At 35.8% G+C, this 25,476-nt stretch overlaps 2 protein-coding genes across 5 annotated transcripts in view; one reads left to right on the top strand and one right to left on the bottom strand.

Annotated features, from left to right (window-relative positions):
- The first annotated feature begins 411 nt into the window (after nt 1–411).
- Nucleotides 412–12,266, top strand: LOC135162908 (prostasin-like). 3 transcript variants are annotated; one of them, XM_064121856.1, is made up of 7 exons: nt 412–546; nt 4,627–4,711; nt 5,686–5,798; nt 6,884–7,250; nt 8,603–8,802; nt 10,631–10,990; nt 11,847–12,266. In XM_064121856.1, exons 1-7 carry the CDS (start codon nt 469–471, stop codon nt 12,135–12,137), a joined length of 1,494 nt encoding a protein of 497 aa, XP_063977926.1. In that variant the 5' UTR covers nt 412–468; the 3' UTR covers nt 12,138–12,266. The 3 variants fall into 3 exon arrangements, with proteins under 3 accessions (XP_063977926.1, XP_063977925.1, XP_063977924.1); XM_064121855.1 differs by lacking the exon at nt 412–546 and adding an exon at nt 4,418–4,525 and having other exon boundaries at nt 6,884–7,247; XM_064121854.1 differs by lacking the exon at nt 412–546 and adding an exon at nt 4,418–4,525.
- Nucleotides 12,267–12,728: 462 nt separating this feature from the next.
- The window catches only part of LOC135162909 (nuclear migration protein nudC), a 43,245-nt gene continuing 30,497 nt past the window's right edge, over nt 12,729–25,476 (bottom strand). For both annotated transcript variants that reach the window (XM_064121858.1, XM_064121857.1), the window contains exons 6-8: nt 13,425–13,619; nt 12,994–13,196; nt 12,729–12,910 (exon numbers count right to left, since the gene is read on the bottom strand). In XM_064121858.1, coding sequence (XP_063977928.1) covers nt 12,859–12,910; nt 12,994–13,196; nt 13,425–13,619 — 450 coding nt within the window. In that variant the 3' untranslated portion in view covers nt 12,729–12,858. The remainder of the gene's footprint in view (nt 12,911–12,993; nt 13,197–13,424; nt 13,620–25,476) is intronic.

The following is a 25,476-nucleotide window of genomic DNA, read 5'->3' as shown; positions in this document are numbered from 1 at the left end:
TCTTCTATGAGAGTTTGATCCGATTCTTTTAGGCTCCACAATGACTCCTAATGTTACTCCACCAGCCGTTACTTTGTCTCTCCAGTGTAGCTAGTTCATCAGAGAGAGAGAGAGAGAGAGAGAGAAAGAGAGAGAGAGAGGGAAGTCATCTTACACCAAGTTGCAGACATTGGATTTTTCCTGTCTCTCGTTCTTGAAATTCTTTGCGGTCTCATGCACTTGTATTTATAGAGGGACTGCGGGTGCAAAGGCACTGTGGAAAAAGTACAAATAAAAGGGCATTTGGACTCTAACCCGGTGAGGGCTGGCAACATAGGAGGCCAGACATTTGGAAATCCGTCTCAATATCGGCGGCAGTCACAACAATAAGAAGATTCATGATAAAAGTTATCCGATAGATCATGAGTCGATGTGTCGACGTACCTTGTTCAAGATACCTCCCAAAAAGTGTCAGCTCGCCAAATCAACATGATTGACTTCTGGAGTACTGGGAAATTCTTAGCCCTTGGGATTATTATCACTGAATGTTGCGTCGGTGAATTTTACGTGAGTATCATTCCTATACATAAGAACCCATTTTAACAATGATTTCCCTTAATTTTTATATTTCTTTCATCTTCATTTCTCAATTTTATTTGTCACTCTCCTCTGGAGTGTCTGGACCAGTCTTGCGTTCACGGTCATTGATGGGGTGTGTGAAGGTATTTAAATTCGATTCTATAGGCCGAGAGAAATATTCAATAAAAATGACGGAAGTCCCAGTTCAGTTACGATATCAATCGGGAAATGTTACGTGATCATATCGTAATTTTTCACTGACGATTCAGATAAAAATTGCAGAACGCCCAGCAAAAATATTGTAACTGTTGGGGAAAATTTTCTACAGTAACTGAGAACAAAAATTACTTTTGCAAAATATATTTACCAGTCAGAACTAATCTAGATAAATATTTCCATAAAACATGTCAAGTAAATTTACGTCTAATGGTTCTTGGAACAAGAGATATTTGTTTTTACTGAACCGCACTTTGTTCCGGATTAACGGAAAAGATACGTAATTTTTGTTGAATATGTCTCTTCGTGTCAATCGGAGCTCGTGGCCCTGAAGATGTAGATTGCAATGCCTACGAAATGTGGAAACCAACGGCGGCATCCGCTCGAAGCCAACTATACACTGACAGAAAACATTAATTCAATAGCGAAGTGGCTACTTGAGATAAGGTGACTTATCTCCCACACCGGTTTTTGAGGAATATCAATGAATCTACGAGAGATAGCGGAATTTCCGCCACTATCTTTATTGTAGGGCTTGTTTAACTTCATAAAAAAGATCGTAATGAAAATTTTGCTATCTTCGTTAGATTCTGAAATATTTATCTAAAACTGGGCGCTAGTGCAGACTCACTCCGCACTAAGATTCGAACTAACGAATGTATATTGTGATTATCTTTTGTGCAATTTCTCATTTAAAAGTCGATCGTACATCTTTCGAATGGTGTCCATCTATCAACAGCTAGATTACCCTCCAAGTCTGGGTACAATATCCGCAAAAAATCGGCGACATAATCGAAGGGGCTGGGTGTTCGGGCCTCGTTGAGTTGGTTTAGCACTCCATAAATATAATTCATTCAATTCATTTGCTTATCTTATACTTTCCTCAATGAGGGGAGAAAGTCGGGCCTCACCCCCCCGCCCCTATCACAACCTCCTCTTTTAGGGGGTCTTCGCCCCCTGCACTATCTCCAGTTCCCTCCGTTGGCCCTTCCAATCGTAAAATAATGAGCCATTCGGAGGGTCGGGTTGATTTGTGAGTCTCGTGATTACAACACTCCTCATAAGCCGTCATTTGCCCTCCTTATGACTCAGTGTACTAATTCTAGAATATGGAGATCATGATTCTGCATTTGGTGGGCGTATCAATTTTCATGCACTGTATGATTTTGTGGAATGAAATGTCCATTCAATTTGGACAGATTGATAATAACATGTGTGCCATATTTTCCTACGGGCTCTAGACAAAAGTACCATTTAATTATATAAATATTTTTGTATATATAAGGAGTGGGTAATAAAACGGGTACTTTCAGTGATGTGTCAATCCTTCATGGAAAACTGGAGGTGGACGAAATTGCCACGCAAATCGTTGCATGACAAAGTGCGTGTGCTCAAAAGGACATCTACACACCCAGACTCTGTTCCAATTTTTTTCTGCTCGTGGTTAATATCCGGGGTTCTTATGCATTTATTAATATTTTATTTTAAGGCCCGGCTGGATCGACTGAAGTATCTGGAATAGATTTCAGTTTTATATTTTATCTAAAACTTTGGGGGGATCCTGCGTCAAACAGAGATGCACAGAAAAAATAAAAATGTGCTGAAAAAAAGCAAAAAAAAACTAGAAATATAGAATCCGGTCTTTTAAATTTACATGGTAGGATAAATGCAATAGATGCAAAACTAATGCCTGATTGGGCGGAAGAGGACAGCGTTATAAAAGTAAATGATTTCCTGAGGGATTCATGGAGCATTATTTTAAAATATTTCTGTGAAAAATTATTAATGATTTTTAGCAATTTTTTATTATGAATAGTCTTACTCCATAATCCGTAGGACCCTGGAAATTGGAAAACTTTTCTTGCAGTGGCAGTTAGCTGTCAGTTGAACGTATCGCGGGTGGGGGGTGGAAGGGGAAATATCCAGAATGTAAATCATTCTGTAATCAACCCATGAGCAATAATTGTCAAATATTCTTCGCCGAAAAAATTTTCAATATTTTTACAAAATTTTTAATTACGATGGAATTACCGTAAGATACCTATAACTCTGGAAATTAGAGAAATTTTATTGGGGTGGTAATCAAGTGTCTTTTTATTACGAAAAAAGGGGCGGAGTGACTAAATTCATATTGCTACCTGGTGGATTACTAAGTGACAGTTGATCATGACATCAATTAAACTTGCCTAATTCCCAGCGTTCTGGATATTTTACGGTAAGACGATGGTCGTCCAAAAAATTCTAAAAATATTCAAAAAAATTTGAGGGAACCATATTTTACAATTATCTCTAGGTATTTAAATTTTTTATGTGCATGTCTGCTTGATACAGGAGTGTCGGATAAAATATAAAACCAAAAACTATCTATTCCAGTTAGTTCAGACTATCCAACCGAATCTTAATATTTAATTTTTATTATTTTGATTTTTACGTCAGTCTTTAGGAGTGATTGTTTAAGAGACCGTTTGGAATGCACAAACCAGGCTCCAATTAGACTCTGATGCGCGTAACAGTTGTGAAGCCTTTGCAATCAGTCTCACGACACAATTGTTACAATTAAGCAATGAGAAGGTCTGGCGAGAAGGGGGGGGGGGGTTACGGTGAACCTTCGAGTGTTCCCGGGGTGTCAATTCTGAAAATCATATCCTTGAAAGATTGTTTTTGTTGGAAAGTTTGAACACAACTCTTCGGTTTATCTTCAAAAATCACTCGACAAGGTTTATCACGTATTTTGAAGAGGCTCCAGAAAAGGATTAATTTATGATCCACTGTGCTCCGAATTTGAGAGCGTTGCAATCCTGGCCACATGCCAATAATAAAGAGTTCAAATTAGAGTAATTCATTGTGTGGCTATATTTATTTATCTACTTTTACCCATATCCCAATAGTTTTCATAAGCAGACATTGAATAAGTTAATGAGCTTCCATAGTCTAGTGAAGCCACTGTTGGAATTGATCCTTTAAAAGTGGAATAAGTCGGGTACGACAGGGAAAAATGGAGAACGGGGTTAAATGGGTGGTTGGGGCAAAACGGGGAGTAAGGCAAAATGGACGTGAAGGATTTCTACCCTGTAACTTGAATTTTGAAGATGACTATTGAGAATGCTTGATATGTGCTTGATACGTGTGGACAAAAATGAATCATCTGTCTATAGCTGTTTTTCAGTCCATCTCAGTATGTTATAGTTTTTATAGTTTGTCTCCAAACAGTACCGAAATGTTTAGAATGGTTTTAATAAATAGAACCAGAGAAGAAACAGAAAGGAATGAATGAACAAGGGCCTTTTGTCAAATGGGTCTAGAGTGTCAAATCTTTGGTCACTGAGAGTCAGTTGATCTGGAGATATCATAGGAGAAAGATATACCTTTTGCGTGCGATAATAAAGAATTAAACTTAATAGTTAAAACGTTTTTATATTATTGAGACAATCCCTATCCATAATCCAATAATGACAATGATCTTAATCCTCCATAAAAATTAATAGGGCTACCAACACTCTGGTTCAGTTTGTTTATGATACTGCTCGTAATAATTAATTCACAACTATAAAAATGATGTAGTTGTATAATTTCGTCTCAGTAAATTTGTTAGCCAATGAGGTAACGCTCAATTCGATGATTTTGTAGCTTTACATTTTCATTAGTATGCAGTCCCAGGATGAGCCCAATTCCCGGAGACCCTGGCTCATTTACCCAGGCCTTGTTAACTCACTCCGTACTCAGTCACACCAGCATGATTAATTCAATAGCTGTGAGCCATCAGTCATTTACTAACTCCTACATACACTTTTTCATCCAGCGATGGATTCAAACACCAGATCAATTGTGAGTCATGTCTCTTTATCATTTTAGGCAGATAATCGCAGTGTTGGGAGCTTGGAGAGAGAGCAAAGACGGCTATCTAGTCATGGACTTGTTGGACATTCTCCAATTCACAGTAAGTTCATTTGATAATTAATAATGATTGAGGGCTAATAGGGTAGCAGACAGTGAATGTTAATTGGAAAAAACATAACGGCCAAAATTCAGGGGGTTTCTCTATTTTTAATTAAATTTGTTGAAAGCATTCAGTAGTATTGAGAGTGCTTGGTATGTGTGGAAAAAATTAAACGTCTGTCCGTAGCTCTGTTCAATCGTTTATAGTTTTTTTTTTCTCCAAACAGTATCCAAATGTTCAAAGAAGGAAAAGAAAGGAATAAATAAAAAAGGGTCTTTTGTGAAATGGGTCTAGCGTGTAAAAATTTTGGTCATCAAGAGTCAGTTGCTCTGGAGACATCATAACAGAAAGATATAACTTCTGCGTGCGATAAATAAAGGATTAAAGTTCATAGTCAAATCGTTTTGATATTATTTAGATAATCCCAGTCCATGATCCAATCAGAAGCAAACTGGTAAAACGACATAAGTTGACTGTTCTCTGAATCGATTTTTTGAGCGATAACTCTGAATTTAAGAGAAATACCTCAATTTTTATCATGACATTTGTTGTAGCTCTTCATACGCACCATAAAAAAGGTTCTAATGAAAATGTTGCTATCTTCCCTAGATTTTGAGATATTCATACAAAACTGATCACCAGTCAAACATGACTTATGTCGTTTTACCACTCCGCTACTGATTTTTTCTCGTGCTAAACCAAAGGGACTGGGATACGACGTTTTTCAACACTCACTAAACGCGGTCAGACCCTCTACAAGGCATAAATTATATGCGTTTCTATATGATGGACGATCAAATAGAATATGGAATATATCAGACTATAAAAATCGAGGCAAAAAAATCGGCTAACGCTCGCAGGATAATGAAATATTATAAATATATGTATAATAAAAAAGATGAATGTCCACAAAGACTGAATTATTCTTGAAAACAGGTGAATTATATTTCTCTGGCATTGTTTCTCACATACAGAGTCTCCATATTTTACTGGTTGGAGTGAATGGTCCGTTTGTGATCGACATTGCTTTCAAAATCGCGTTAAAATCTGCAAAATCAGCAAAAAATGTGGGACAACGATCATACGAGTAAGTACAACCACTACACGACAAGAAATATTCACATATAATACCACAAGTGGTTCAAAATTATCGAATATTTCCCGATAGATTCGTTGTAAACAAATGAAGGAGTCAAGTTTTTCAGGCTAAAAAATCACGAGTGCGAAGCACGAGTGATTTTTCCTGAAAAACTTGACGACTTCATTTGTATGCAGGGAACCTAGAGGGAAATATTCTATAATTTTGAAGCTCGAGTGGTATTCAGGGGATTATTTTTCCTATCCAAATTTCGGCCAAGAGAATTGTGCCATGACATGAAAAGAGGTTTATTTGGTTAAGTGTCGTTTGTTTACCAAAATATTCAAAAAATTATCGCATATAATACCACAAGAGCTCCGAAATTATCGGATATTTCCCGATAGGTTCGTTGCAAACAAATGAACGTGTCAAGTTTTCCAGTTTAAAAATCACGAGCGCGAAGCGCGAGTGATTTTTCTGGAAAACTTGACGAGCTTATTTGTTTGTAGGGAACCTTGAGGGAAATATCAGATAATTTCGAAGTTCGAGTGGTATTCGGGGGATTATTTTTTCCATCCAAATCTTGGCCGATAGAATTGCACCATGAGACATAATTTTCAACGAATTGCCATTTAATCTGTCAGATACAATTGAGGGTTACTTCAACATTTGTTTTTTTTTATATATATCAACATGCAAAATTTCCAGTGAAATTTCCAAGAATATCCGCTGAAATACCGTGTTGACTATACAAAATAACGTCGAATGGTGCAATCCTATTGGCTGAAATTTGGGTGGGAAAAATAATCAGTAAAAATGACGGAACTCACATTTCGTTTACCGATTATGGAATAACTGGGAAACTTTACGTGACAGTATCGCAATTATTTACAGACGATTCAGATAAAAATTACGAGACTCTCAGGAAAACTTCCTGATAGTTCCGTAGGATATCCTGAAATCACGCTTCGTTTGGAAATTACGGGACAGATACGTAATTTTAATTGAATATTTCTCTCTGTGTATTCCTCTAAACCAATATCGAAGTTGTTCGTAAAATGTAGTTAACTGAATCTCATAACATAAATTTGCAGGAAGAAAAGAGCTGTTATCATAAGAGAAAGGGCGGGCCCTGGTTCTGCAATGAACGATTCCGTAGACATCCTCATCGCACCGAGTTATTTCACGTTGTACAAATACCGAAGGAAGCAGAACCTAGACAGGGTGGTAGGCGTCAACGTAAGGAGTCAATCAATCAACCTCAAAGTCACTATGGTAAATGGAGTAAATGGTCGCCTTGTACTCGATCGTGTACGACACAGAGACATCGATGGTGCACAAGACCTGGTATCTGCGATAAAGATGTTATCAGAGAGAGTGCCTATTGTTATGTAGAGGGAAGCTTCTGTCAGAAGTGGATTCACAGGAGAATAAGAGGGAGCCATGATGATGACAATGGTGGTACATAATTGTCGTTATATCTTTGAAAAATAAAATAATAGTACGAGTTAGACATGTCCGAAAATATTTATGAAGGTATTTGTAAATCGAAATTTTTTCCCATTCTCATACAACAAATTGAAGCTATATTGTATGTATAATATATTATATATTATATATTGCATATAATATATATGTATACACGGAGAGAAATATTCAGTAGTAATACCCCAAGACCTTCAAAATTATCGGATATTGCCCGAGAGTTTCGTTGCGTAACAGCGAGAGGGATAATTTTTGCAGTTTAAAAATCTCGAGCAGGAAGTGCGAGGGTTTTTCTGCGAAACCTATCCCGATCGGTGCTACGCAGGGGAACTGGAGGGAAATATCTGATTAATTTTGAAGGTCGAGGGGTATTGGGCTGGATTATTTTTTTATTCCAATTTCAAGCAATTAAATGTGTGGCATTTCACGTCATATGCTATCGTTTTTCACTGGTAGTTGTGGCTTCCAGGGTATATTTTCTGTCTGCACAAAATGCAGAGAATTGTTTCCAAATTGTGACTTTTGTCTTCACCGTACTATTAGAAACATTTTTTTTAATTTCTTGAACAATAATGTCCAAGGATTCTCCTCCAAATCTGCTCATATCGAGGTAAAGTCTTTGAACTTGATTCTTTCTAATGATAGTTTTGGGATTTGAAACGCGTACAAATTGTTTATTGGATATTTTCATTGCTTAGCAACAAATAGGCAAATATTCGAAAAATATCCGAAGTAAAACCGCTTTACTTGTACCAGGAGACGGGAAATGCCACCATTTGATTGGTTGAAATTGGGATGAAAAAAATAATCAAGAAAAATTACGTACCTTTCCCATAATTCTGGAGTAAATTGCCATTGTCGGAAATTTGACGGAACTGCCAGGGAATTTTTCCTGGAATTTCCATAATTTTTGGCTGAATCGACAGGGAAAAATTACCATAGTGTCACGTTAAATTTCTCAGTCGTTTCCGTAATTGGTAAGCGACCTGCGAGTTTCGTAATTTTTATGAAATATTTCTCGTCGTGTAATATGAAAAAAATGGCTCCAGAAGTTCGGACCTAGATTTTAATGATTTAAACTTCAAATAAATTATTTATAACTAAAAATGACTGAACCCCCGAAAACTATTAATACGCGTGCACACATTTAGTATTCAATAATAATTACGTACCATGTTCATTATTCGCAAGCGAGAATAAAGATCCGATAATAATTACGAAAGATTCAGTAAAAAGTACGAAATGCTTCGTACATTTTGCTAGACCTTCTGTAATCTTTATTGAAGCCTGTCTATTCTGTAATTAACATTATTGCATTATTGGTATAGATACTGCGTTGGACGAGTTCGAATTAAATCCGAATGCAGTGAATAGTCTGGCGGTCTCGAAGAACGATGATATTTGGAAGTGTGGAGTTGCTGCGAATGGGAAGATATCTAGGCTTTCATACTTCACTAGAATTATTGGAGGACGTCCTACGATACCTGGTAGCTGGCCTTGGCAAGTTGCCGTTCTCAATAGATTTCGAGTAAGTACGAATTATGAGAATTTTATTACGAGGATCGATCAAGGGATACAAGTCGCTTGACTGTAGGACTCGCAAATCACCGATTCGGTTGTGAATTAGAGTACACTGAATTCTTTTTTTCTCACCCGCATCGTTTTACGACGTCTCTCACGTTTTCACATCACCAGGATAACCCCATGTTGAAAAACTGAATAAATCAAAGGACTGGGTTCATCGTAAAATTGAAAGTGTGTTAATTTTTCATAATTACTTTTAGTTCAGTTTCGTAACGAAGCAGCTCAGGTGCATATTTAGCCTGAGGCGTCACTTGGTGGTACCGTGTGATATAGACTATCTGACTTGTGTGATTATAAAACTTGCCTGTGGCTCGTTTTCCAGCCCCCACACTCGTCAGGAAATCTTTACCGCGCCAGTTGTGTAATAAACAATTGTTATGAAATGAAAGCCATGGAATGAAATACCTGAAAGTTTTCGGTACGACCAATGAAGTTCGTAAAGAACGTGAAGCTGCGTCCTGTGGAATTCTCAGTTACAATACCACAAGAGCTTTACAATTATCAGGAATTTCTCGATAGGTTTATTGCAAATAAATGAAGAAGTCAAGTTTTTTAAGCTAACAAATTACGAGTGCAAAGGGCGACTGATTTTTCGTGAATAATTTGATGACTTTATTTGTTTGCAAGAGCACCTTAAGGGGTTACTCTCATGTGAACGCCTATATTTTACCACTTTTTAGGAAATTTTTTTTTATGAGACAACAAAATTCAATCATTTTAATTTTTTAATATATTTTTATTTGTATTTTGAAATGTACAAAAAAAATTTTTTGGTCGTTTTTTACATTTTTAACATATATTTTTTTTAAGTCAAAGTAGTCCCCAACAAAAAAAGGTAGTTCACTGGTCAAGGTGATAGCGGCTGTTCATGTTGTCTGAGATAAAAAAATCGAATGGATTATTATTCAGTAGATCTGCGGCTATCGTCCCTACCAAATATAATCAATTTCATTAAAAAAAATATATATATCGAACTTCAAAAAAAAATCACGAAAATCTTGTTCTTTTTCGTTAAAAATCGTTCAAAAAAAATATGAAAATATTTTCGAAAATAAACAATTCTGGTAGGAACGATAACTATAAATGAGTAGAAGAACATATGTAAATTTTAAAGCAATCGGTTGAATACTTTTTCTTGTAGGACCATGACCGTTTCAGAAAATGATGATTTGAGAAAAAGGCGTTTAAAGTTTAAAGCCTGGTAGACAGTCGCTTACGACACGTCGGCGACTATGAGCTGTAACTTATCAAATACTATGAATTTCGGTCTGAATTTTTCACAGCATGTTTTCAATAGGTTTTACTGTCAAAATATATAAAAAAATCGATTTTTCGAAGTGATCACATGAGAGTAACCCCTTAAGGCAAATACCAGATAATTTTGAAGCTCCTGTGGTATCCGAGGAATTGATTTTCCGACCCGAAGCTCGACCAATAGAATTGCACGATAGGATGAAACTCAGAGTTGAGGAATAATAATTGTCGTGTGATTAATTTGCTTGGATCATCGGGTGTTGTTTATATACAGTAATTACCAAAGGGAATTATTAAACAATGATCAGTATAATTCCCTGAAGGTTGTACCACGTGACGTCCAATGGTGCAATTCTATTGATCGATATTTGGGTCGGAAACATAATTTATGGAACTTCATATTGTTACGGACTTAATTGATCGACTGTACCCATTTGAGAAATCTCTTCACAATCGAATTCCATGAATTCGATGCATTTTATTTTTCAATCAATTCACTTATTTTTCCTTATATCCAGGAAGCCTTTTGCGGTGGTACATTGGTATCTCCTCGTTGGGTTCTAACGGCAGCCCACTGCATTAGGAAACGCCTATACGTTCGACTTGGTGAACACGACCTTGCAGTTAAAGAAGGAACTGAGCTTGAATTCCGGGTGGACTCGGTCATAGTTCATCCGGACTACGATGTAGACACTGTTGATAATGATGTGGCACTTCTCCGGCTTCCGGTAACACTAAGCCCATCAACATCACAGGGGATTGCTTGTCTACCAGCTCCACGACAGCCACTACCCACGAATAAACTTTGCACGATTATCGGATGGGGAAAGTCCAGGGCTACTGATGATTTTGGAACTGATGTTTTGCATGAGGCCAAAGTACGTTAAAGAAATCAATCAATAGCGAAGTGGCAAATCGAGATAAGTTGACTTATTTTTTGGCCGAATTTTTTTTACAATATCTCCGAATCTAATGGAGATAGCGGAATTTTCGTAATTCTATTTATTGTAGTACTTAATTTGCTTGATGAAAAAGGGTTCGATAAAAATTTTGCTATGGTCCCTAGATTTCGATATATTCATCAAAAACTGGTCAATAGTCAAAAGTGCCTTATCTTGTTTTACCGCTTCGCTACAGAAATATGAAAAGCACTTGGTGAATCTCACTGACACGATTAGTTTTGATACGTATCGTTAGCGACCGGTATATAAATAAATAAAATGAGGATCCGGTGTAATAGATTAATTGAATAATCCAACACAGATAATATCTCACCCAAAACGACGACGCCGTTGCTCTCGTGATCAGGGCGCTCGCTAATGAACGACGCGTCCCATCACCGAGAGCTTCGAGTCCGGGTAATGGAAAAGAATTTTTATCGTTGGAATAACGAACTAATAGCCTGTGAAGAAGAGCGGGCAGGGAATTAAGTTGGTGTTTTGTAGACATACTGGGATAGGTTGTTGAAGGACCACTCATCAAAGAACATGCCATTTGGCACCACCCAATTTATCTGTTTCACCTAGACTTCAATGATAAAGTCTCGAAAAATAATAAATTAAACAGAAATGAGTTGTTGAAGGCCCTCGGGCGATAGCCTGTTGTAAGAAAGTTTTATTTTTTTGTATTTTTTTCTTGTTTTAACGTACGGTAAAAATGAACCCCAGTAATAGTTATTAAATCGGCAATGTGAACATGTAAAATTTAAATTATAAAAAAAAATATTTGTTTCAGATACCGATAGTATCGACGGAAGTATGTAAGGGTGTGTATGTAGATTACCGTATAACAGAAAATATGTTCTGCGCTGGTTACCAAAAAGGAAGAATGGATTCTTGTGCAGGAGACAGTGGTGGTCCACTTCTGTGTAGAGATCCCAAACGTCCGGATCATGCCTGGACTATATTCGGTATTACGAGTTTCGGAGAGGGTTGTGGAAAACGTGGAAAATACGGTATCTACGCCCGACTATCTAACTATGTCAAGTGGATTTTAAAAATCATTGAAGAGAATGACAGTGTGTAACAATTTTAATTAAGTGCGAATGACATTTTTTACGTGAACTCGTAAGTGTAATATATGATGATAATTATTATATTCGATGGACGGAAAAAGAATCTAATTTTGATTATAATATTTTGCGTTGTAAAATTATTATGATGCTGTACAGTTAATCTTATCACAAGTAAAGATGCGGGAAAATTTCATGACATGTCATATGACCGTCGTGCGACTGTCACTGACATGTTTTATTACCGGTCCACGTATGACTGATATCTGTCATTTGACAGAACAATCACCGAATTATATTGTGGCGATAGTTTTGAATCTAAATGGTGCCACTGCAGATGTTCAAATGTTATTATTGGAAAGTAATCTTTAATTTTTTTCCTTAACAGCGAGGACATTGTCAATGTCAAGTATTTTATGCAATTTCTTTTAACTAATTAAATTCTATAAATCAATGAGGAAGTCAAATGGAATTGAACTTGTGCTTGAAGATATTATGCGGTCTGGTAAACTTGAATGACACGACTTAACCCACTTTTCATGATGATTCTAATTAATTTCGTAATCACCTGAAATTAATTGAATGGTTGATAAAAGAAAAATACATTAATCGAAATGAAATTTTATTCAACGACGAAAGTTTGCAAGAATGTAAAAAAAATGCGTAATTTGCTTCAATTACTCTCCTTTGGATAATTCATTGAACCTTGTCAATGTTCAAACTCACACCTCGAAGTTAATTAAATTTACATTTTGAGAAATCCATTTCAGGATGCTGTTCCATGAATCTGAAAAAAACATAGGTTAAACAAAGTTAGTATTTATGGTGCATGAATACATAATGCACAAGTTATAAAATGAAGTGACTTACTTCTTTATTACGTCCTGCTTCTTCTGCTCGTCAGACGTCGGTAGACCCAACTCTTTTTGTCTTTGATCGTACATCATTTTCTCAACGAGTCCACGTGTCTCACCGTCGAGGTCAGACAATTTGCTAGGCTCTGGATTCACTTTCTTTGTATTTATTTCAGGATCAGAGGTCACTACTTGGGCCCACCATTGCATTTTGTTGATCTGTTCCAAAGATGAAAGAATATCATTGATAAAAAAATTTTAAAAACTGAATGTTTTTTTCGAAATTTATGTTTTAAACAACAATGCTAGGTTTTTTTCCAATCAACAAATTTCTGCTGCAGAATTTATTATGAAAATTCAAATACTTATGACCATATTTGACGTGAGAAAGACAACTACGGGGCGCAAAGTGCGAGATCAGTTCTGGGTTAATTTGATTCTGTTTACCTTTTCCAAATTTATGAGTAGCATTTTTCCATCTTCGATAACCCAGGTGGATTCTTCAAGTTTAACCTCATAGGGAAAATCTCCATCAATTATTGGGGGTTGACCTTTGATACCACAGGTGAGATGCTTCTTTCCGATTGTCACGGACACATCTCTGGGTCGCACATTGAACGTGGATTTGAGTGGCACTCTTATCTACAAAATAAAATCAATTAAATGTGAGTGTAATTTTACATGTTCTCGGAAAATCAACCTAAGAGATTGGCACGAATAAGCAAAAAAAATCTTGTTTTTCTTATGAAATTTTCGATTTTATTATTTTCAATTTTGCAACGAAAATGACTTGACTGTCCATGAAAAGTTTGTCTACAATTGAATCAGCCGTCAGTAATAAAATCCCGATGAGGTTGTTTCTGTGATATCTAATAATTTTATAGTTAAAAGACTATGAAATAGTTTTCCTCTGCCTGAATTTACGGAAAGACCCAAGGACACCGAAAAAAAAAGATTTTTCCTCATTATTCTATTTTTAGATGTTAAACGTCACTGGACGTAGATTCATTTTGTTAGCCAAATAGACCGATGTTAATCGTCGGTTTTTACGATTTTCTAATTGTGCCTAGAATTGATGCAGAATGTCATGAAATGCGAGGATAATTTTTTTTTCGTAAAGTGTAAAAAAATCAAAAAGTAAACTTGAAAATTCTTCATCATTATTTTTTTGCTCAATGCAGAGTCAAATTTTGAAGAGCCATCCCCCAGTGACAGCAATTATAATGTTCAATCTCAAAAATTTCCAGAACAGGATTTTTTTCAAAAGCGATCTGGAAATTTCAGATATCACTTTGCATTGCGAAGACATGAGTATATAATATATAATACGTAATATATAATAATTTATATATATTATACTATAATTTGAATTTTTACTTCGAAAAAAATTGAAAAAAAATGAAAATTTGGTACTGAATATTTAAATTCTCTTGGAAATTCCAATTGACTGTGGAATTCTCGTTTTCCAACTGTTTAAAATTCTGGGACTTCTCAGAATTTTCATTGAAATCGGAAATTCCATTATTTCTCCTCCCCTAAATCGCACTCAATGTCACGGTCTTGAAAACTCACGGCCAACTGTCCGTGAAAATTAATTTTTTTTTACAGTAGGGCAATTTCCAATAAAACAATCATTATGGTTTACGAAGCAATAACTACAGTCATCAACTCATTATTCATTTAAAGCGTGGGTTCGTTATCGCAGAGGAAATTGATACAACTTTTCTCAACCAAATTTGCTGATTACGAAGAGCATTAATCCACTTTCAAACTCATGTCAAGGATGACATACCCTCAACTCCAGTTCTTTGTTCATGACGAGACCCGAATCTGATGATGGGGTCGAACTGTTGACTCTGAAACCACCTAGATAACCCTCGGAGCGTAGCGAATAGTTTCATAATCATCCGTGAGATAGATTTTTGAGGTGCGATTCAGTTGCCCTTGGTCAACTTGAAGTATTCAAGCAATTTGTATATTTCGAGATGGATAAGTTGGTACGTTGTACCTTGGAGACTCTTCAGCGTGACGATGAACGATGCTGTGGATGCGAGTGCAACAGCCCGTGGAAACGGATCATGGCTACCAACTTTAATCCGGCGTTAACAAAGTGGAATATCATTACGAATAAAGTGGTTTTACCAGGATGATGATGATGATGATGATGATGATGATGATGATGGCTAATGGCATGGTGGTTTTCTCTAAACAGTTCTACGAGTAGGCAGCAAGTCCATGGATTAATGGTCTCCCATTTTTTGGAAAACATGACGATTCGATACCGAACTGGTAAATCAAAATAAGTTGACTTATTTCTGGGTCGAGTTTTTGAGCAAAATCTCGGAATCTATGAGAGATAGCGCAATTTCCGTAATGACATTTGTTGTAGTATTTAATTTGCTCGACAAAAAATGTTATGATAAAAATTTTGGAATTGTCCCTAGGTTCTGAGATATTCATCAAAAGCTGGTCAATGGCCAAAAATGTCTGGTGTGGTTTTACCAGTTCGCTAATGATAGCAGCAATAACTGCTTAATCCTTAGGGGTGTAATAGGATGAGCCGAAAGTGACGGTTATAATTCCGAGTCTAAAAGCACTTTACCCGCAAGTACCGAAGACGCGGTACGAAGCCGAAAAGTCACTGTACACACACCATGTTGAAGTAATTATTTTTCCAACGTGGTACAACGACATGAGCTAAATGATCCCTGCGTATAGTTTTTGCGAAATAACTTGGCATCTAAGAGAGATAGCGGAATTTTTGTCATGACATTTATTGTGACACTCAATTCGCTCCATAAACAAGGTCATGATGAAAATTTCTCTATCTTCCCCAGATTCCGAGATATTCATAAAAAACATATCAATAATCAAAAGTCACTTATCTCGTTTTACTAGTTCGCAACTGAAATCATTCAGAATAATTCAAAATGTTGATAATAGTTATTGAATAATAATTCAAGGTCATTTTCTGAATAATAATATTCTAGTTCAACATAATTCTCATCTCCAAAACAGTATCGGGTTCACCTGGGAGTGACTGGCTTGAAGATATACCTTCCAAGAGGTATATTTTCTTCTGCACGAAGAAAAATATTCAGTAAAAAATGAGTAAACTCACAGTTCACTCACCGATTACGGAATCGACTGGGAAATTTAACTTAACAGTATCATAATTTTTCACTGACCATTCAGATAAAATTACGGAACCTAAAATCGCACTTCTGTCTGGAATTACGGAAAAACGTAATTTTTTATTGAATGTTTCTATTCGTGTATTAATAAATACCATAAAATATCACAAATCATATGTTGTTGACAAAAATCATCATCATCATTTCGTATTTCAGTGGATCCACTTAGGACCTTCACCTGCCAGCTTCCGATACTTCAAATTTGGGAATTATTACAGTTGAATTATGATGAAAACAGTTACATATAATTCCAGTACCCATTGATGTGAAACTGGCTCATTAAAAATTGGTACTGGTCTGGCCAGCCGGGTCAAAGAACGGCCTTGTCTTCTATCCTCTTAACATCTCCGTCGATTCCTCTTATTTTCTTTCCCTAATTTTTTAATACCACTCACTCAACTCTCTCCTCTGCCTTCTTCCATCGATTTCTATCGCGTCAGAGTAATCACAAACAATTGTAATTATCTTGCCATCGTATTCTCACGCTCATTAACTTAATCTTGCAACCATCGAATAACAGCCCATTTTTATACATTTTAATCGTTTCATTTTCATTAAAAAATTTCATTGTAGCTAGTAATTTGTATCCCTTCTCATGTCATTTTTAACGCACGTCCAGAGTTAAAACGGTTCGAGTTGTGTCGCTGAAATAGGACTAATAGTCTGCGACTTTGGGCTTCCTTTGAGTTTGTAAGTGAGTAAAACCGGCGGAATGACATTAACATACGAATTGTAAAACGGTATATTTAACAAATGCAAAATTTGCGGATTCTTTACAAAAATTCTTCTATTTTTCAAGGGATAATTACTTCATAATATTGAGGTAGACAACTGTATGATTACAATCTCTTGACATTGCAATTATAACGCATGGAAAGAAATAGTTTAATAAAAATTACAAAGAAGTTCCGTAATTCCCGATTAAAAACAAAGATTCAATAAAAAATATGAAGGGTCACCACGTACTATTTATGGAATGTGCTGTACTTTTTTCTGGTCCTTCCGTAATTTTTATAGGATTTTTATTCTCATTTATGAATAACGGAACTTCTACTGAATTTTTACTGAATATTTCTTAGCAGTTTTCCGATATCATTTTTATTCAAATGAATTATTATGCACCGTAATACATCTATTAGTTGAAATATCATTCCATTCGGTCAGAGAAACAGTTTCAAGGTATTTTGATTTTATATTTAGTATAATTTGAAATAAGCCAGGCTTCAAATTGGAGAGTTGATTACGCCTCATTACTTTATCCACGTGCCTTATTTTTTAGTAAAAAGGAAAACAAAACGTTGAACTGAGGAGATTGTCGCCCTACGTATCAGGGATGGAAGACAAGGATTGAAGTAAAAATTGGAAAAAGTGGGGGTGAATTAGAGGTCAATAACCTCTTCCATTCAACCATAATTCAAATTACGAGTTAACTCTCTTTAAATTGCTCGGGCGTTAATTGGTTCTTATCGAGGACTTTAAATTGTCATTTTTTGCGGTAATGAAAACTGCGATTTGCGTAATGTTTCGATGTTGCATATAATCGCATTGAGAACAACGATTTGCTCGCAGCGGTTATCGAGACTTAATGTATTAGCGCAATGTTTGAGTAGTTTATAGGATGATGCAAACCCGATCCAAAGAGTTTCCTTTATTTGATCCATCCGATTGATTGTTTGGTGGTTTGTTGCGATTTACTTGGGAAAGAGACCTTTCTTCATACCTCTTAACGATGAACTTTGGCTAACAACAAAGGATTGGTAACTTACGAAAAACTTAATCAATGTTTTTTCATTTATATCACTAAATTTTCAGTATTTTCAATGAACTAGTTTTGATTTACATTGCCTATGACAGCTACAAATTACAATGGTTGACAATTTATTATCGAGCAGAAGAAAAATAAGTGCAATTTCAACGTGGATCACGTAGAGTAATGCAAGATCATTTCTCGAGCTGACCAACAGTGAAGATATTCAACTTCTGAGGTCAAGGACTTGTGGACTCTTCGTTGAGCCTATAACGAGATTTATTGGGTTATTTGCGTATATGTTACAAGGCTGAAGAGTGACAATGTGACGAGACAGATGAGTTCCATTTTTACACTGAAAATTTTTTAACAGACGCAGATAAATATTCAATAAAAATGACGAAATTCACTGTTCGCTCAGCGATTACAAGAGCGACTGAGAAATTTTCCCTGATAATATCGTAATTTTTCACTGATCATTCCGCTAAAAATTACACCAATTTTTCAAATAAAAATTACGGAACCTTTAGGACGAAATTCTGTGACAGATAAATTTTCTTACAACCCCACATAGCTTCGGAATTACGAAAAAAAAACCTAACTTTGGAGGATATTTCTCTCGGTGTGTTATCATGCAATAAATAGTGAACGAGTAAAATCGAATGAAGACAGTTTCCCTCGCCCCTGTGGATTTTTTCTCCAATAAACTAGAAAGCCTTGACGACGAAATAGGTCATGTTATGCAGTTTTTAGCGGGAAACTTCTCTGGCAATGACACCCACCTATACTTGACTCACCAGGTGGGACCTTGATAATCAAAAAATTCCTGTATTTCATCACACGGATGGACGATTCAACGGTCACGTAATCAAACGTAGGTCAATTCATCCAGAGACATACATATACCACATGCATATGCCACTGTGAAAATACTCTACGTGATACGGAATCATGAAGAATGTGCCTATTCACATTGTACGATGAGTACGATGCCAAACGTGTTATGAATACTGAAAATTTCTCTCAATGTCGGCTTGACATAGCCACAGTAAATTAGAATTTTGTTCATTCTATACGAGACTGTTGTTTTCCTATCTATATAGGAGAAGAACCGATTGTGCAATAGTATCAACTGGAAGAGGCCTAAATACCAATCGATGATGCGCAGCAGTGAATCAATACGCTCCATTGACCTCGTCCAAAAGAACTGCTAAAAAACGATGTAAAAAAATATATTGGCTAAACATAAAAATGAATTCCCATTAATGGCAATTATTCAGATGACCTTAACGAAGGACAAATCACGGTGCCATCGGTGAGGGTTTGCACAGTATAAATTATTTCTGTACCAAGAGTCATTCCAGCATACGGATGATGGAACAAAATATTTAATTATATCGATTACTTTTCAGGAATCATTTAATGAGATCAAGTGTTCAAGAACGAATGGAGGTAGGAAATGCCAGAAAGCTTTCAGGACAGCATCAGGATAAGGAGAATAATTTAGGTGAATAGAAACCGAGGGGTGAATGACAAGGGCCTTTTGTCAAATGGGTTCAGAGTGTGGTAATTTTGGTTGCGATGAGTCAGATGATCTGGAGAGATCATAGGAGAAAGATATGCCTGGTAAGTGCGTTTAAATAAAAGATAAAGATTGAGTTTGAGCTCAATTCGTTTTGAGATTGGCTAACAATTCCTGTCCATAATGCAATAAAATATAAACAATGAGTTTATGACGAGAAAGAACTGAAGGGTCTTTGTCAATAGGTGATGATATTCATTCATTCATTTGGTCTTTGTGATCGTTTTTCGTCTGCCAGAGCAGTTTGTAAGGATCAGACTTTCTTCCTGTGGTGATATGGAGAAAAAAAATTAGTAAAACATGACGTAGAAGTTCTGTACTTCACTAATGAGAATAAAAACCCTTCGGAATTTTTAGCGGAAGTTTCCTTTCACTCGGAAATTATGGAACTTTCGCGTAATTTTTAGAGGACTATTTCTCTTCGTGTATTTTAAATAAAGATGTAAAGAGAAGTTAATCGATTGCATTTTCAAATTCTTTTTGATAATCCATTTGCATTGCTAAATAATAATGGATTTATAGTGGGGACAATTGTTGGTGTTTTCAACGAATTCCAGTGAAAGAAATATCGAATTCATGGGCAATGAGGGACGGGAAACCCTGACGATTTGATTTCACGAAAAAGGTAGAACGGATGTGGACGAGAACACGTAAGACACTAAGACAAGGTTGTCCGGGGCCCATAGTTATCGGATCTGACACAACAATGTGGGCCTCTTTTATCTTCTGATTCACTTCAAATAATTTCTCCCATCCATCTTCTTTTACCACTGACAAAGCCCACCCCAATGGTTCTTCGTTAATCCCCACCATTAGTTTTAGTGATGACCGAGGCGTGTTTACCAGTTATATCTTCAAGTTCGGCACAATTCTCTGTAAGTGATTCTCATGCTTTCAATCATCGAATGGATACAACGGAACAGAAAGAATCAGATAATATTTTCGTTAGTGCCGATTTTCATTATTATGACCTCTTCATTTTCGTTTTTGATTGTCATCGACAGTGACACATATCATTTCACCAACGAAATAACATATTTTTTTCTTGAGAATAAATAAATTTATACGTTATTTTTATTTGAAGATTTAATCTCCAATCGGTATAATTTGAATCGAAAATTTGAGGTACAAACAAAGATGCTGGGAATAGATAAGGCTTAAGTAAGTTAGAGAGCACTAAAAAAGTCTTCAAACACGCGAGTGAAGTGTTCATTTCAACGATAACTGAAAAACTGGTGGATTTTTTCATAAAATGGTGAGTTATGAATTCCTTTACTTTAGAAATGTGTAAGCGCTGCGGGTTTTCATTTTTATAAATAATTACGAGACATAGCCGCGCGCCACCGCGCGCGATTTGGTTAATCTTAATTGTTGTGATATTTTTTATTTAAGTCACATTTGCGGTGAGCGCACCTTATTTTAACTACTGTATGAGTAGAGCAGTTGAATTATATGGATATAAAAAGTCAATGTAATATTTAACCTCAAAATAATTATACCAAAATGATCCTGAAGTAATCGCGTATGACGTTGAACACGTCATCATTTCGTAAACATGGATCTTTAAAAATTGCTGATATATTCACAGCTGATCTATTTCCCACTTGTAGGCAACATGCAAAATTTTGAATGTCTTGAAGCTGTAAGACGACTTGGAAAATACAGGAGTTTCGATAAGATATAGATATTTACATTTGATGAGTAACTTGTTTCATTTCTATTTTCTAAGTTTTTATTTTCTACTAATTAACTCATCCTTTGACTTGATTTACTTGATACTTGTGTACTTGTGAAATTCAAATTTTACCGCTGTGAATGTATCTACCAGTCACGAATAAGTGTTACGGAATTTCGATATGTTCGATTCGATTCGAGATTTAAGGTGTATGTCCTTTTTACAAAAGGATTTTGGACTATTGGAGTTTATATTTCGAATGTTTGTCAAAAATTAATTTTCAGATGGAATGAATAGGTCAATATTAATGTACGATTAATATTTCTTTTATTTTGGTGTTTCCACTTGAGAGTAGAAAACATTTTTATGAGAGAAAATTTTAGGAAGTATGGAGGTGATGTGTATGCTCTGTTTTTCTGAATGTATACAGAGGTGCATGAGTGGGACCATTGTTGATGAGAGACATCAGATCCAGGGTGTTGTATCCCTTTAGTTTATTAGTTAGTTCCTTTAAGGAAACGAAGCAGAGCGATGGTGCCTTCCCAGCATATAAAATAAAAGTGTTAAAACGGGATTCACACGTCTGATTATTGAACCATTGTCCCATTTCCAATAAAGACATTCATATAATTATAACTGTAATCAGTATTGTTGTGTATCTGTAATCGTCCAAAGAAAAGTCCGTTGTAATAACATTCTTTTATTGCGTAATGCAATATCATATTATAATATAACTTTGCATATTACGCAAAGTTTATACATTTTTATGGTTTTACGGTCGCGAATGCAGACACTCCAGACTTCACCTACAATACATAATTTTGCTAGATTTGTAATTCACATTTTTTAAGAAATATGCAGATTTATTTTACGAACTTATAGTCATATGCGTCTGCGAAATTTTTTATCGTGTAAGATCTGGCGCAGTTGGTTTTTTTTCAGTTTCTATGTTTTTTTATTGCTGTAGGAATCCGTGCCGGACTTAGTGGCTCAACGGAAAGATTTGTTTCAGTTTTTTAAATATATCTATTATAATACCAATTGTTGTCTTATGATCTATCACGTATATGTCATTAGATTTTGATATTAGAATCTTTCAAGAATTTGTCGATGGCTTTTAGTAGAGGAAGACTTGAGCTGAGAATTGTATTTGATACCTTATTCTTTTCAAATTTTGGACAAGTTCATAAGATGTGATTAAAGCTCTCCTGTGGATGGCCACATGAACATTTTGAATGATATACAATATTCATGCAATGGACGGGGCTTGTCGTATTGGCACGATTGGATTGGGATTTATTAATCCATATAATCCGTCCAGTTTACTTGATAGGTCCGAGCATTGTTGGCGATGCTTTGGACCGTGCCATAATATGTGGAACTATATGTTTTGATGAGACATATCTTGAGATATACACAGACAAATATTCAATGAAAATTTCATAGTTTGTTCGTGATTACAGGGGGGAAGTTCATTTGGAGGAAATTTTACCGAACGGTTATAGAATTTTTCCTAAAGGTTCCGTAATTTTTATCTGAACCGTCACCGAAAACTTCTGATTGTGTCACGTAAAATTTTCCAGTCGATTTTGTAATCGGTGAGTGAACTGCGAGTTCCGTAATTTTTACTGATTATTTTTCTTATCCAAATTTCAGCAAATAGAATTGCACCATTTGTTGATATTTTGTATAGCCTACCCCGAATGTCAGCGAATAGTTCTCGCTGTGTATTCAGAAATAGAAGACTCTCCAATTTTGTGGTCAGTAATATGTCTGAAACTAATGATATTATATACACATAGAGAAAAATTCTTGAAAAATTACCTGCCTGTTCTGTAATGTGCCAGTCAAAACACTATTCAGTAAAAATTACGGAACAGTAACGCATTTTTTCACTGAACGTTCCAGACTTTTTCTTGAAAGTTCACGAAACAAGTGGATAACTGTTCGGTAATTTTTACCAAATATTGTTGTGACTGGTAAGTTACGGAGCAGGAACGTAATTTATCAAGAATTTTTCTCTCCGTGGAATCTTTGTACGGTAACTTCTCTGGTTATCCGATGAGTTGCTCTTGTATTACTCATGATTTTCCTTCAGCTGGTTTTCCCGTATTTTCATCAAAACACTTATGTATAATTGCGAGTCGTTTCACACTCACTGAGACGCCAATTAGCGCATACCAGTGGCCGATTTTATTAAGTCACAAGCGTAGTACCGGGATCCGCGGGCTGTTATATTCGCTGTCATTTTAATGGGGCAACTAGTACAATTATTATTATGCAAAGCATGAAAATAGCCAATGTCATTGCATGAGCTCACATGTGCTCACTGCAACTCTATAAATCATAAGTTCACATCGAGGTGAATAAATTTGAACATATACCCACGAGCAAGAATTTTTTAGTAAGAATTATCCTAGTTTTGGATAAAGCTGTTGCTAACTGAAACTAGAACAAAAACTGAAGACTAGGTTCTCGCCTGACTCCAGTTGGATCAATCAAATAGTTGTTGAGAGAAAAAATAGTTTAGAAGTTGCAATTGGGTTTAAACCTTTTTCATAAGAATATGCATCCGTGTTATTAACGCACTTCAAAAAGCTAGAATTGTGATGGATGATATTGGAGTTTACATTTCAAACTTGTTGGAAAATTAGAACACAGCTCTTCTGTTTATCTTCAAAAATTACTCGACAAGGTTTATGATGAGTTTGAAAGAATCTCCAGAAAAGGATCAATTTATGATCTGTTGTGCTCCGAATTTACCATATGTGGTATTTAAAGAAAACTCTGTCCTCTGGAGTCATAAACGTCTTCTTGTTTTTTCCCTTAGTAAAGGTTTTTCAAATAGTAAGAATTCAGTCTCTGGACACCGGTCCTCTAGGTCAGTCGTCCCTTCCTCGTGCCAGTAATTAAGAGTTCTAGTTAAAGTAATTGATTGTGTTGCTACATTTATTTATCTACTTTTACCCATATCCCAATAAAACGGTTTGTCAAAAATTAATTTACAGTTGGATTGAATAGGTCTTTGTACGATTTGTGTTTCTTTTATTCTCGTGTTGCCGCTTGAGATTGGAAAACATTTTTATGGGTGAAAATTCTGAGAAGTTTGGGGTATCATGCGTATGCTCTGTTTTCTTGGGTCTAAACAGAGGTGCATGAGTGGTCCATTGTTAATGTGAGTCATGAGGTCCAGGGTGTTGTGGCCCTTTAGTCTTTTTAGTTAGTTCTTCTAAGGAGACGAACCAGAGCGGTTGTGCCTGTCGAGTGTATAAAATAAAAGAGAATAAAATAACATTCACACGTTTGAATCATTACAACTATCCCATTTCTAATAGATGAGATGAAAAGTCCTGGGCCGAAGCGAAGAATCGCCGACAATCAGCCGAGGGTAGGCCAGCATTGGCCAATAGTGAGTTGAGATTTGGAGAAAAATATTCAATAGAAATTACGTACATTTTTACGGAAATTTGACGGAACTGTTGTGAACAGTTCCTGAAAGTTTCGTAATTTTTATCGGAATTATCTAAGAAAAATTACGATACTGTCACGTGCAAGTTGCCATTGAATTTCCTAATCAGCGGACAAAATGCAAGTTCCCTAATTTTTACTAAATATTTCTCCACGTGTTTCTAACAACATTGAATTTTCAGAATAAAAAACTCATTAAATTTGGTTCGTAAAAATCAGAAAAAATGAGAATATCATTGAACAAAAGGAGACATCCCATATTGACCTTATAAACAATCACTCGAGTACCGCCTACGTGTACACGCGATGTACATGACCTCAACAATGGACACAAGCATTTATTACGTACTTGGTCATAGACCTTAACTCGAGGTTATTGCATAACTCCATTACTACTCTGGTCATCAATTTGTCGTGCATTCATCTGTGTAGTTTCATGTTACATTTTGAGGATTATTATAAAAGTTGATTGCCAGCAGAAAGTCATTAGCTGTAATTTAAACAACTTTAATAATCTATTTCCACTCAATTTAGTCATATTGTTTTTCAAGAAATTAAATTCCGTAAGTTTACCAAATTATTATTCTCGCTTGCCAATTAGGGAACTTCCACGTCGTTTTTACTGAGTCTTTCGAAGATTTCTGAATGATCTGCGCCGAATAATAATTGTTCTACGCAGATTCGCAAGAGTACAAATTCAATAACGAAGTGGTAAAACGAGATAAGTTACTGGTGATTATTGACTAGTTTTTGATGAATACTTCGGAATCTAGAGAAGATAGCAAAATTTTTATTATAACCTTTTTTATAGAGCGAATTAAATACTAGAATTA

The sequence above is a fragment of the Diachasmimorpha longicaudata genome, chromosome 5 (genome assembly GCF_034640455.1).
Source record: "Diachasmimorpha longicaudata isolate KC_UGA_2023 chromosome 5, iyDiaLong2, whole genome shotgun sequence".
NCBI classification, from domain to species: domain Eukaryota; kingdom Metazoa; phylum Arthropoda; class Insecta; order Hymenoptera; family Braconidae; genus Diachasmimorpha; species Diachasmimorpha longicaudata.
The sequence above is the reverse complement of the archived record's forward strand: the minus strand, read 5'-3'. Positions and strand labels throughout refer to the sequence as shown.